We start from the raw sequence: 14,910 nt of genomic DNA, 5'->3' as shown, positions 1-14,910 counted from the left end.
CCCCGACATGCGAGGAGACCATTCTCCCACCCACGCCTGCCACAGAAGCAAGAACCTGCGGGAGAGTCTCTTCATGTGTCTGTGGATGAGAGCCATCCACCAGCGAAGGATGCGTAGGCACCGAGCCAACTGATTCCCTGATGGGGTGGTGTTGCTCGGTGGCAACGCATGTGGCTATAGCAACAGCACCCCTTTCCCTGTTGCGATGGCCCCAATCGGGAAGGAGGGGCGCCACACCGATGCAAGGATCTGGCCTGCAGCTGTGACCAGCAGGAGAGATGTCCCCATTTGCCACATAAGAAGGGGGACGGGACGCACAAGCATTTCTCCTGCTCATCCTTGCCCCCCCCCCGCCCCGATATCGGCAGATGGATTTCTCTCACGGATTGATGTTGCACATCAAGCCACGGGAGACATCTTTCGCCCCCCGTCCTGCGATCCATTTGGATATTGGAGCTCCTTCCATCCCTTCAAGCTGATCTCCAGATGGATCGTGGGGTGGGATGGGGGCAAGGGACGTGCACATCCCTGGGAATACGCGGAGCACCACGATCGGCAGTGCCCCACAGAGGGTTGGCATGTGCCCATCCCAGGAAGCGCGTGGGGAGCCCCCGATCACGCCGCCCCACCAAGGGATGGGACGATTGGCAGATTCTGAAGCACTGCCTGGGACGGGATTATTTCCCATGCCGATAGAGCCCCCACTAGGCATGAGCGGTAGGGGTTTCTGCCACTCTGGCCTTGCGACTCTGTAAGCATGGGAAATAATCCATGGCGCCCGCTTAATCAACCGTTTTCCCGACAGACAACACGGGGGACTATTCAAGCAACAGTTCCTTAAATAGCCCACCATTGACTGACGTGTCGTCTGAACCGAGTCATTGTAAGCCTGGTTTTTCTCTCTTCCTGTTCTCCCTTTGGTTTTTTAAGTTCTCTCTCTTTCTGTCTCTCCATCCCACACATTTCACTTTTAAAAATAGAAACTAAACAACAACAGATAGACGGTGCGCTGCTGCTCCCATCCAACTCACATTAGGTTAGAGCATAATACACCTGAGAGTCAATGATGACCCACCAATATGCTAAATAAATGTGAAGCATTATTTATTATTATTATTATTATTATTATTATTATTATTATTATTATTATTATATATCTCCCCATAGCTGAAGCTCTCTGGGTGGTTTACAAAAGCAGTAGCAGTACTCTGCCTGAAAACTCTCTCTGCAAGAATATTGAATAAATTACAGGGCTGGGATCATTTGTCCATATCAAATCAGGACTGACAAAAAATAAATAAATGGGGGGCCGGGCAGGGGAGTCATTTGTGAAATAGCGGAAGGGAAGAAGGAATGGGGCTTATGAGAGATTGGTGCATGCAGTTTCAGACCAAATTCAGAACTCAACTGCATGCCAAAGTCCTAATACTCCCATTTGCTTATGCGCAGAACTATTGCATTTTTAAAATGTTTTAAAAGCACATTTTTCACAATAATTAGCAGACGTTTGCATAATATTCAAATCAGGCTGTCTAGATCTGAAGAACTGGAATATGACAACCTTATCTGCAAAGGAAGAGACCAGAGGCTGGAGAAAGAAGCAGAGAGGGACACAGGTTGAAGTTGTTCAACAGGGGTGGGCCACCTGCAGCATCGGCCTTGGCCGAATTTGAAGCTCTTCTGAAAAAACCCAGACTCAACGGCTCAGTTCAGACAACACATTTCTCAACGGTGGTTTTAGAACTCCATGGTGGAGTTTTTACACCACCGTTGAGAAACATGTTGTCTGGTGGTAGGAAAACTCCATGTGTGGTGGAGTTTTTATGGAAAACACTCCACGCAGAATATCCATGTTGTGCAGAGAAGAGTTCCTGCACAACTGTTGTGTTGCATGTTGTGTGGCGGGCTCCATGGAGTTTTCTGTTGCATTAAGTTGACTTTTCCCACTGGCTACAGAGTTTATTGGCAAGAGTGGCGAAAGGAGCGAGTGCTGCTCTAGGAGAGCTGCCAGGATTGGTTTTTTGTAGCAATGGCTGATGGGATACCATCGGGAGGACCAGCAGAGGAGAGAGGGTGGAGGAACTGTCAATCCAATGTCATGATGGATTTTACTCAACTCCACAGTAGCCCACAGTCACACAATGGTGGAGTTAAAAAATGTTGTGGGGAGTACCTCCTAAAAACTCAAGCTTTCATAATGTGTTGACTAACGTGTTGTCTGAACTGAGCCAACCTGAAGTTTTCCCCACATTGTAAAAAATAATAGTAATAATGCTGGTCTTCCTGGGAACACAACCACTGGCTAATGGCACCAAGTTTTCTTGTTATGCCCAGCAAAGGGGGAATCTGCCTTGTTTGTCATCAAGCAGCAGTTCAACTTGAAAGGACATCAGGTTGGGAGTCCTTCTGGACTTGGTGCTAACTGGGGACGCTCAGGTGGTGGCAGTGGCTAGAAGTACTTTTTACCAGCTTAGGCTGGTACGCCAGCTGTGACTCTATCTGGAGAAGACAGAACTTGGTTCAGTTTTCCAATCTCTGCTGACATCCAGGCTGGATTACTTTAACGTGCTCTTCATGGGCGTCTTTGAAAAAACTTCAAGTGGTACAAAAAGCAGCTGATAGGTGAATGCTGGTAGGTGCTAGGTAGTCGGATCTTGTGACACCTCTTGGCTGCCAGTGTATTTCCAGGACCAAGCGAAAGTGCTGGCACTGACCTTTAAAGCCCTGCGTGGTTTGAGTCCAGGTTACCTAAAGGACTGCCTTTCCCCAGCCCCTGCCCTGCCCCACTGAGAACAGCAGCAAAGGCTCTGCTTATGTGCCCACTTATAAGAGCAATTAGGCAGGTGACCACAAGGGAAAAGGCCTTCTCAGTAGTCACCTACTGCTAGTGGAATAGGTTGGGACCATTGATATCTCTCGGGCCTCATCATTACAGCCTCTGTCTGTCTGTCTGTCTGTCTGTCTACCCTATTTCTTCGATTCTAAGGGTGGATCTACACAGCGTCGTGAAGGCGCTTGCGTACGCCTCCAGTGCGCCCCGAAACTCATTGTGTAGATCCTGCTCTACCTGGCCAGAAGAGGCGGAGGAGGAGGAGGAGGAGGCGGGGACGGGGCGAAAAGTTTCCGGGCTCGGCGGCTTCGCTGGGGAGTCCTTGCCACCGACGACCACCTCCCCGCCGGCCTCCTGCTGCCGACAAAAGTGCCACCTGGGTCGGAGAGTGCGTCTTAGAATAGCAGGTGCGTTTATTACTATTTCTTAGAATCAAAGCTTTTCTTTTTCTGTTGGTGGTACTGGAATTAGTGTGCCTTACAATCGATGGCGTCTTACAATCGAAGAAATACGGTATCTATCTATCTTCACCTATTTATTTATTTCCCTACCTCTGGTGGGCAGAGAGGGAAAGAGACTGGAGAGGCCAGGATTTAAGCTATCTTGAGCCTTCTCCAGCCTTCTTCCCTCCCACTCTGAAGCACTCCAGCTGCATGGGCAAAAAAGCCTGTCGAGCAAAAACACAGAGTGTTCTGCACTGGATGCTCATAAGCGTCAGTATTTGGAGGATCAAGGGCATAAACAATAGGATTTCAATAGGATTTCGCCCTTATCTTGTCAAGCTAAGCTTTGTTCCCAAAGGGTGCCTGTTGGAAGGCTCTAGTGAAACAGGCTTGTCACCTTACATACAGAGAGACAAGAGAGGTGGGGAAACAGTCTTAACCATGGCTTGTGCAGTGCAGATATAATACACAATCATAGTTAATGCATATCATGGTTTGCAAACCCACTTCACACTATGGGGTCACATTGGCCCGATTGGCACCAACATTGATTTCATTTCGACGCCAAGTAAAAACATGGCTTTTTAACAAAGCCTTTGATGGTTAAATTCACTGGTACATTGTTTTAACTGTTTAATCTGCTTTTATTGCTTTTAAATTATATATTGCTTTAACTTGGATCATGGTTTAATTTGTTTTTAACTGTGTATATTTATTGTTTTATACTGTATGTTTTTATCTGTACACCGCTGTGAGATCTTAATGATATAGGATATAAATGTTTTAAATTAATTAATAAATAAATAAATTCTGGCTTGCAGCCAGTCCTTAAACAATGCTTTAATCAAGATTAAGGAAAACAAACCATGGTTAAGTATTATGAGTAAGAGATGTGCAGCCTTAACCTTGTTTACACAAGGTGGTCTTACTTCCAAGTAATTGCGTGGATCGGAGGTGTGCGACACAATCATCTGCATGCTTCCTTTGAAGTAAGTCTTAATGAGTTCATTGGATCTTTCTTGCAAGTAAGTGTGTACAGGCTTGCAGCCTTATAGCACACTCCTATGGTCTACTCAAACATCAGTCCCACTGAGTTCAAGGGGATTTCCCTCCCGCCCTCCCCACATAAGTGTATATAGGACTGTAGCCTTTTTCATATGGTCCCAAAGTATCTAGAGCCAGTTAGGTCAAAACATCAACCAGCACCTGAAAAGTGTCTGGGAGGCAGCTGGGAGCCCGTGGGAAACACTGGCACCCCACCCTCCACACCCACGGGGGCGGCGTCTTTCGCCTCCCTCCCCCTCCCTCCAACCGCCCCCCCTCCAGGTGGCCTCCCACCCTGTTGCCCTGATGTGATGGGCTGGCTCAGCCCCTCACTTACAGGATGACAAGTGTGGTCAGAAGCAAGCAGAGCATGAGGAAGTTGCGTTGGCACAGGAGGGAGCGGCGGTAGGCCTTGACCCGGCCCCCACAGCGCCTGTGTCTCCCGCAGCAACAGAGGCTCAACCCAGCCACGGGCACCGCCACAAAATATATGGCAGCGATTGTGGCACAGATGATGTATCCCGCTTGATACTGGAGGATCTGGGGAATAAAGAAAAGAAAAGTCTGTCAGAGAATGATAACTGGTCTCTCTCTTGCTCCGCCTTCCACCCAGCTGCTCCATATCTCCAGCATGCTTCTGTGGCCCCCAAGTAATTTATTTTATCCATTTATTTATTACATTTATATCCCACCTTTTTTCCTCCAAGGAACTGTACATAATCCTCCTCTTCTCCATGTTATCCTCACAACAACAACCCTGTGAGGTAGGTTGGGCTGAGAGTCTGTGACTGGCCCAAAGTCACCCAGTGGGTTTCCATGGCCTAGTGGGGACTAGAACCCGGATCTCCCGACTCCCAGTCCAACACCTTCGCTACTGGATCCTTTGGATTTTGCAGGGGCATTTTACAAATGGGAAACCAAGCATGGGAGAAAGACACTTGCCCAAAGTTCACCTAGAAAGTGCTTAGTTGAGCTGCAACGTGAAGGAGGACTCCCATGCCTCGTATTGTAATATCCTCCCGACAACATCCCCAGGGTTATTTCTCACCTCCATGTTGCATCCTCCACTAATGCCAAATCTTTACCAATTGTCTACAAAGCTCTCAAACATTGAGCTCCATCACCCATTAAAATTTCCCCTGCTTTCCCTCCACATTGTTTACCTCCAATGCAAAAGCGCGTCAAGCTTATGGTCCTTTCACCTGAATTTGCTTGTTTGCTCTTCCACTCCACTCCACTCCACTTCACTCCATCCTTTCTCTTTCTCCCTCCAGTTCATTGGATCCTCCCCCACCCCTTTTTTTTTAACAAGACATATACGAGCAGGTCCTGTCAGCTGAGTATGTCAAACAGACCGCCTTTCTGCCGGGCAAAATAGAACGACCCTTTAGTATGGATCTTTGGGGGCATGGAGGGAGTACAAGCCTGTCTCTCCAGAGCATTGTATGATTTTTAAAATGCTTTCTAGCCTGGGATGCAAGGTTTGGGCTTTAGAGTGAGGCTTGGAGCCAGCTGCTGGGAGTTATTGCTTTTCCCTGCCAGGACCTGATGCAACCCATTCAAGCCAACATAAGTCTCCAGTCACAGCACACAAACCCAACAAAGGAAAACGCGAGTACAGCTTAAAGGCGCATTAAACGCGCTTAGGAAAAATGATCCAGACTTTGGGCGTTCTAGGAAAAGACGGAAAAGGCTGAGGAAGGGGCGGGGTGTCAGTGGGACAGGCACAGCGTCGTGTGAGTACCGTGCTGCAAACCTGCACACCAGGCATGGCAAGAGTGCACTAAATCGCCGGTGTGATGCTACTCATCATTCCTCCATTCCACATCCACATCTCTACTTAAGCCCATGTCTCAAGCAACCTTCTTATGCAAACAATGCGCTTGAGTGCCAAGTGGACACACCAACAGGAAAATATGTTAGATATCAAATGTTGAACTCCGATATAGATTCTGAGCTCACAAAATGGCTGACTTCATTCCCCCTCCCAAAGTGAACGTTTCTCTACAACTTTTCTCACCTGAGAAGTGTAAGCAGTGGGTGGGTCATTCAAGGCATCTCTCAATATCTCTGTGGAATAAGACAAATTACTTACAGAGTATTCAAACACTGTCAAAGAAAACAACAATAATCACACACACACATATTAGTATATTTTTGGATCACTCCTCTGCTCAATTAGTGCTCGAGGTGGTATATGGAAAAAAGCAATAGAAATAATTTTAAAAATAGGTCAAACTACAAAAACTGTACATGGACAAACAAGAAAAACTACATGGCAATAAAACCAGAGTGCACTAATAAAACCAGAGAGCAACATTAACCACTAAAGTTACCTGAGAGAACGCCTTCTCCCTTGCCATCCTACCCAATCACTGAGGTTGTTGGAGGGCATGCTCCTGGTGGTTCCATGTGGACCTAAGGCCAGGAGAAGAGCCTTTAGTGTAGTGGCCCCTTTCCTGTGGAACTCTCTGCCCCTGGAGGTCAGGCAGGCACCAACTCTAGGCTGCTTCCGGCACCTCCTGAAAAACACTCTGTTTGGAGAAGCCTTCCTCAACTGACTATCCACTGTTCATAGAATCATAGAATAGCAGAGTTGGAAGGGGCCTACAAGGCCATCGAGTCCAACCCCCTGCTCAATGCAGGAAGCCACCCTAAAGCATCCCTAACAGATGCTTGTCCAGCTACCTCTTGAGTGCCTGTTGTTCTGGTTCCTTTGTTTTTAAATTGAACAATTTTTAATTTGCTTTTTTAATCTTCTTTCTTTTACTGTTTATACCTATGTTCATTGTTCTGGAATCTGTGTTAGATAATTGAGTGGTATATAAATATTGTAGATGATGATGATGATGATGATGATGATGATAATGCTGCCTGGTGGAACGGTCTCAGCTCCACCAGCTGTCTGAAGGACAATAAGAAAGGAGCTAACTTAGCCCTCCCCTGGGGATGGGTTTCCATAACCAGGGTGCTGCTACACACAAGGCCCTGCCTCTAGTTACCCACGAACCTCACCTCTCTAGAAGGTGGGTCATGTAACAGAGCCTCAGCTGACAAACACAAATTTCAGACAGGCTCATACTGGATGTGATGATCTTTCAGATAACCTGGCCCCAAGCCATTTAGAGATTGTAGGTAAGAACTAGTACCTTGGGCTTGGAAACAGGAAGCCAATGTAACTTTTTCAACACTGGTGTCATATGGTCTGTAAAACACACGCCAGATAGAAATCTAGTTGCTGCATGTTACTCTAGCTGTAGTTTCTGGGCCATTTATTTATGTATTAAATTTATATCCCACTTTTCTACCTAAAATGATGCTTGAGGAGGCTAACAATAATAAAACCAAGACTAAAACAAAAGCTGAATTAAAACATAACATTTTTGTGAACCGCCCAGAAAACTTAGGTTATTGGATGGTATAGAAATAAATACAGAGATAAATATAAAATGAAACAAATTATAATCATAAACTAAAAACACAACATAAAATCAAACGTTTTCAAGGGCAGCCCCATGTAAAGTGCATTATGAGATACATATATATATATATATATATATATATATATATGTGTGTGTGTAAAAACTTGAAATCCGTTTCCAGACATATAAATTAGGGTATACATAAATTCAGAGAATTTAACCCAGCCACAAGGTTTCAGTACTAACAACAACAATTTTATTGCAGTCAATAGACCATTTCAGCAAAAGTTACATACAAAAGGACTGAGTGTACATTTAGCTATTAAAAAGACAAGTAATCATAGAGGATCTAATAGAAATGGGCAAATGGCCAAGTTCAAAAACTTGGCCACTTGCTTGGTGATTGACTTGTCTGAGTTCCGAAGTAAGAGGGACATTAGGAATTCTTTTGGGTGACCAGGAAAAGATTGTAAAATGGGGTTCAGAAGATCATTCCTAGCCCCTTGATAAAATCTACAGAACAGTAACACATGTGGTACCGTTTCCACCTCGGTATTTTTACAGGGACAGCATCTGTTGAGCAGTGAGATTTTATTGTATTTTTTTAAATATGATGGGAACAAGGCAGGGATGTGGTGAACCCACCAAAGTCCTACCCTAGCAGCCCCACGGATTGTATACATATCATGAGGGGAGACATGATAGCACTCTTCAAATACTTGAAAGGTTGTCACACAGAGGAGGGCCAGGATCTCTTCTCGATCCTCCCAGAGTGCAGGACATGGAATAATGGGCTCAAGTTACGGGAAGCCAGATTCCGGCTGGACATCAGGAAAAACTTCCTGACTGTTAGAGCAGTACGACAATGGAATCACTTATCTAGGGAGGTTGTGGGCTCTCCCACACTAGAGACCTTCAAGAGGCAGCTGGACAGCCATCTGTCAGGGATGCTTTAGGGTGGATTCCTGCATTGAGCAGGGGGTTGGACTCGATGGCCTTATAGGCCCCTTCCAACTCTACTATTCTATGATTCTATGATCTATTAGATCAAGGTTTTGTTGTTCAGATATAAACCCCTAAGCAACTTGGGACCAGTTACCTTAGGAATTGCCTCACCATTTATGTCCCTGCCTGGTCTCTGGGATCCTCAGAAGGAGCCTTTCTGATGGTACTGCATGCTCCTGAGGTTCACCTCAAGAATAGTTGTCATATGGCTTTTAGGGTTGCAGCACTGACCCTCTGGAACGCACTCCCTGTTAATATCAGGCAGGCATCTACAGTGCTGACATTCAAGTTCCGGCGTAAGACCTTCCCCTTGAAGGGTGTAATCCTATGCATGTTTAGACAGAAAAAAAGTCATACTACTCCCAGCAATCTCCAGCCAAGAATTGTAGAGCTGACTGCATGTCAGGCAACCCTTCCACGAGGTGTGACCCAGCCAGTTATAACTGTAGTTTTATTGTTCAACTGTGACTATTTTATTGTTATATTATTGTTGCTGTTGTTATTTTAACAGCTTTGGCAATTTTACTGGAAAGCAGCATACAAATCTGTGTAATAAATATTTATTTATTTCAATTTTATATTACCAATAGCAGAGGCTTTCTGGGCGGTTCACAACAATTCATAAAAATAAATACAAAAACTACAACATTATAGACATTATAATACAACATTATAAAAAAAATGTGGGCTAAAATATTTTAAGATACAAAATTTAAATCAATTAAATAGCTAAAAACAATTTCAATTCAAAATGAGATTGTGAATGTTCCATCAAGCTCTGTGAGACTTACTCCCTGGTAAATACATATAGGATTTCAATCTAATCAAATACTTAAAAGGTTGTCACACAGAGGAGGGCCAGGATCTCTTCTCGATCCTACCAGAGTGCAGGACACGGAATAACGGGCTCCAGTTACAGGAAGCCAGATTCCGGCTGGACAGCAGGAAAAACATCCTGACTGTTAGAGCAGTGTGACGGTGGAATCAGTTACCTAGGGAGGTTGTGGGCTCTCCCACACTAGAGGCCTTCAAGAGGCAGCTGGACAACCATCTGTCAGGGATGCTTTAGGGTGGATTCCTGCATTGAGCAGGGGGTTGGACTCGATGGCCTTGTAGGCCCCTTCCAACTCTGCTATTCTATGATTCTATGATAATTCTAACCAAGCAGTGAATATGTTGAGACATAATACACAAGATTTTACTTTATAATTTTGGATTGTGTTTCCTGTGAGAAATAACTAATAACAAGGAATATGTATAAATCCTGTTCATAACATTTCCAAAATATGACCCATACAAATGAATTATAAATAGATCAGGAAGCAGATTGAGCAGAGCTATTCTGCCCTGCAGATGGTCAATCTTCTCAACTCAACACAACACAACGCACACTGGTAGGGTTTCCATCTGACCTTGCCTCTGTGTGTGTGTGTGTGTTTTAATTTTGTTTTTGGACCAATTGCTAGAAAAGCAAGAAGCAAAACAGATGGGGCTTTTTAAAGATGTACAGTATGGATGAATGCAGAGTCTGCATCCCTAAACAGGCGAAAAACCATGGCTCTTCATTCCCCATTACAAACAAAGCAACTGTGGGATCTGACCAGCCCAACACCACCTCAGATCCACTATGGGTTCTGCCCTCCCATAAGGGAGGAACTGCAGCTCAATAGAAGAAGTGGTCTGAGAGATGATGGATTATAGATATAGACTAGCTGATAGAGAACCTTATATTATAGAATATAAGAATATAATTAATAGAATATATAATATAATATAATAGAATAGAATAGAATATAGAATATAATTATAGAACCTGGCGTTGCCCGGATCCCAGAAGAGCACCCCTGTCCCCTCAGTCTACATGTCCTTGTCCCTCACTGCCATTGTCCTCACCATCAACACCAAGTGGGTAGGTCTCCTCACCAGACCGGGGCCTCCACCGCTGATCTCCACAGTGGCGTGCCCTGCCACCACTCTGCCGTCCATATTTGCAGTGTTGAGATTGGGCGCCAGCAGGTGGGTGGGTGGCACCTGCTTCCTTGTCTCCATTTTTTCTCCTTGACCTGGCTCCTAAGGTGGTGGCAGTGGCGGAGGGTGGCAGTCACAGCCAAGTAACCAACTATCATCTGGCGACCGCCGTGGGAGCTGCGCAAGGGATCGCTCATGTGACCGCACATGGTCCCCCAAGATCTCAGTTATGCTACACCTCCCAGCATGCCTTCAGTTGCTGGGAGTTGTACAGGTCAGCCTAAGATATGTTTTAAATTCTAAAACTAATAGTTAAACTACAAAAATTCTGGATTTAAGTGTGCTTTTTTAATTTTGTACATGAACACCTATCAGCGTCGAAAATTTCAAGCTTCTGTCTCATCAAATAGTGAGTAAACATTTCCGGACATACAAACCCACACACATACTTTCTTTATAGGTAGAGATATAGATATGTGTGTGATTGTGTGTGATTGTGTGTGTATATATAAGCTTCTCCAAGCCTAGCTGCTGTCACAATCACCACACACATATTCAAATAGGGTGGCAAATGCCCCTGAAAGTGTCACAGGTTGTGATGAGGTGCTGTCCCTCCCAGGAAAAATAGACATATATATGCCTGTCCTCTCCTGTCCCCCAGGTGGGGTTTGTAGGTAGAGGAGTGGTGGAGCTTAAGTTAGAAAACTTACTCCCTACTCACAGCTCCCTGAGCAAATTGGCAGCCTCCACAATCCCCCCCCCACAGCTGCCATTCAGTAAAATAGAAAACTTAATGGATCCGATTGTGCATTTCCTGACCACACATACTTTGGCTCTGAAAACTAGGCCTCTCAGTCATTACCTCAGAAGTCTTTGAGGGTCTTAAGCACAGGTAAATAACATTCAAGAGGCAGCTGGACAACCACCTGTCGGGGATGCTTTAGGGTGGATTCCTGCATTGAGCAGGGGGTTGGACTTGATGGCTTTGTAGACCCCTTCCAACTCTGCGATTCTATGATTCTATGGTGCCCTTCAGATTTCTGGACTACAACTCCCATAAGCCCCAGACAGCATGGCCAGTGGTCAGGGATGATGAAATCTGTAGTTCTAGATATCTGAAGGGCTCCAGGTTGCCTATGCCTGGTAAAGTGTCACATTGCCAAGTAGTCATCGCTTCACTCGAATTCATTTCTATATGTGAAGCAAAAAGGTTGCTTGCCCAGACAAGTTGATAATAAAACTATCAACGTGAAGGAAGATTATTTCTTTCTTTATTTATTTAGTTTAAAAAGAAAGCAATAGCTTTTCCAATGTCACCTGGGGCATCCTGGTTAGCAGCAGCTATCTTCAGTTGTCCTTGCAGAGGGCTCATCTACACCAAGCAGGATATTCCACTATGAAAGCGATATATAAAAGGCAGGAGCCACACGACTGCTTTAAGTGCACTGACCACTATTGGGGCCCATTGGTACATACCATCTACCGCTTTCATACCGCTATATCCTGCTCGGTGTGACTCCTGCCTTTTCTATACTGCATTCATAGTGGAATATCTGGCTTGGTGTAGATGAGCCCTGAGTCTCAAATCCTAAAAGCGGATAACTGTTGTAAATATCTGCAGTGTAACCCTAGGCCTTACTCCCCAAGAAGTGTTTCTAGTTGGGCTGCGGCCATGAACTCTTTAGTGGGAATTTATTAGGAAGTTCAGTTTTGTCTCAGAAACTGAGGTAGGGAAAAGGGGTGCTGAAGGGCCTACTTGGAGCAAGTTCAGCTATAAATTTAGGCCTAGTTGAGGGGAAGGGCAGAAAGGGCCCGCCCGCCCTGGGGAACCTAATAGAAGGCTTAGATGTCTTTTTTGTTATTTGAATAATTTATATATTGAACATTTTATGGTTTATTTATTTTGTATTTTAAAATATCTTATAATCCACTTTGTGAGGGGTTTCCAGCAGGCTAGAAACCTATTGAACCTATTAGCACACATCTATCAAGGTCCCCCACTGTACCCCAATATTAGGGGGGGGGAATAGATTTTTCTTGGGAAAGTATAGAGGAAATGTTGGTAAATTACTTTTCTGTAGACACAATATAATGCGTATGGTACTGAACCGAGATCTTCTTTCCCTTCCCACATTCATGAGAAAAGTAAAACTGAAGGATTTATCAGCTGGACACAGCTTCCTTGAAATAAAATCTTGTAAAACTTTTAATTTGGTTTTAAATATCCCAGAGTCTCTTGAAGTATAATATAGATACTTCAATCCCTGAGGGATATATATTGGAGTATAATATTCCACTTTTACAAGTAAATACCAGTGGGTTAAAAAACACAACCTAAAAAACATAAATTTGAAATATTTATACCCCACCTGTCCTACTGTTTGAGATTGCTTATTTGTTAATTAAAAAGCACACCATTAAATATCTACAATATTTATAGGCATATTTGAACATGACTGTTGTTCTTAACTCTGTGCAATGACAAAATTCAGATGGGAAATGTTCTTGGCAAAGAAACAGGTGAAAGAAAGTTGGGTACATTTAGCTGAGCTGAAATCTGCTCTTCGTATTTTGGGAATAGATGGGGTGGAGCTAAAAGAAATGGTAAAGTCTGAAGCTATTATTGTATTTTGTTTTGGGGGGAAGCGTTGGGGAGGAATACCAAAATGGCACCCTGGGTTCGGGGCAGGGAAAGTAGGAATTTTAAGGGACCCAAATGAAAACCCTGGCAAAGGTCTCTCAATGGAGCCTCATGGATTTGGGGGCTGCAGAAACTGAGAACGAGGACTAGGCTGGATTTGATGAGGGTAAAAGATGAGCTGACCCAGATAAATTGTTGCAGCAGGCCCCAAGAACTCTCGATCCTATACATAGGAACCTACCATGGGTTGGGGGTTGAGGAATGGTGCCTCTTAACTTTCTAGCAGAGGAGGACGAGGGAACTGACAGCCTAAATCTGGTTAGGTATGAGTTTCTAGAGCACTCTATTCCCAGGATCTTTCAATTGGTCTCTTTCTTTCTCTGTTGGTCTGGCTCTAGGATTGCCATCTTTTATTTTACCAGCTCCTACTCCTCTGCATTTAAAACTAGCTTGATCAGCAGGTCTTGTAAGGTAACAAATGCTTATATCCACGCAGTGAAAAGCAGCCTCACCGGTAGATTCCTGCACGTCAAGCTGCTCTTGAAGGCCTGGGGCCAGGCCAGGCCAGGCTGCGGTTTGTTTGTATTCCTGGTCCATTGGCAACCATGCCTAGCAATGTTGGAAGAAGTTGGCTTACCTGTGGGGAAAGGATTCTGTTGAACCATATCAAGGTAGCTCTGGACAAGGCCATAGAGGGGATCCATAGGTCCAGGGAGGCGGTGGTGGACAGGAATCCGCTGCTCGGCACCCACATCAGCAAATTTAAGGGTCAGTGAAGGGCTCTCCAAGGAGCATTGCTGCGAGTGGACAGGATCCTGGAGTACAGCAGCAAAGGTCAGTAAGAAAGACAGCAGGTAGCCCATCCCAGAGTCCCAGAATCTTCTAAGCTTTGAGGCCTGCACTGGTTCAAAAATGGACCTCAGCCACAGAAGTTATGACAATCAAGTGGGCTCTAGGACCTAGCGCTTCAGGATTGGATTTAACGTCCTGGCAATGCACTCTTCTTCCCTCAGACCAGCGAGGGGAAAGATCCCTTCTCATGCGCTTGGCTCTTCTTGGCAGTCCTTCAGTGCTCCCAAGCCCAGCTTGTAAAGCAGAGAGCAAGAAGGAAAGTAGGCATTGCCGCTTCTGTCCGACGCTTCTCTTTCAGCTAATCAACTCTGTCTGCAGCTGAAGTGCCTCCAAAGAGAGAGAGGAACAAAAAGCTAAAACCTGCCCAACAAGTTTGATGCCTCCTGATGACACGGGCCTCCTCGCTGCTTGTGGGATCTGACAGGGTGGGGCAACCGTGCTGGGTGGAGTGAAAGGGAAGAGTGAATGAAGAGCTTTTCCCAGGAGCCATTCAAGGCTTTATCCCCAAATCTTAGCATTGCTGCTCTACTGCGCTGACTCAGCCAGCCAGCCACATGTGCTTCGTTGCCACAAAAGAAGTCTGGTGGGTATGACAATGGCCGTGTGGGCCTCCACTGTGTGTGCATTCAGACAGCCATTAAACTCACTGCCACGATGAGCGTAGCCACAGCAATTAGGGGCAGGGGTGAGGTTGCTCAAATCCTC

At 45.2% G+C, this 14,910-nt stretch overlaps 1 protein-coding gene across 1 annotated transcript in view; it reads right to left on the bottom strand.

Annotated features, from left to right (window-relative positions):
* Positions 1 to 14,277, bottom strand: part of PROM2 (prominin 2) — a 68,002-nt gene extending 53,725 nt beyond the window's left edge. Inside the window, exons 1-3 of the mRNA XM_063138854.1 lie at positions 13,991 to 14,277; positions 6,338 to 6,387; positions 4,655 to 4,857 (exon numbers count right to left, since the gene is read on the bottom strand). Of these exons, the coding sequence (XP_062994924.1) occupies positions 4,655 to 4,857; positions 6,338 to 6,387; positions 13,991 to 14,216 (479 nt within the window). The 5' untranslated portion in view covers positions 14,217 to 14,277. The remainder of the gene's footprint in view (positions 1 to 4,654; positions 4,858 to 6,337; positions 6,388 to 13,990) is intronic.
* Between the last annotated feature and the right edge of the window lie 633 nt (positions 14,278 to 14,910).

This window comes from Elgaria multicarinata, chromosome 12 (genome assembly GCF_023053635.1).
Source record: "Elgaria multicarinata webbii isolate HBS135686 ecotype San Diego chromosome 12, rElgMul1.1.pri, whole genome shotgun sequence".
NCBI classification, from domain to species: Eukaryota; Metazoa; Chordata; class Lepidosauria; order Squamata; family Anguidae; genus Elgaria; species Elgaria multicarinata.
This window is presented reverse-complemented; position numbering and strand designations above follow the sequence as displayed.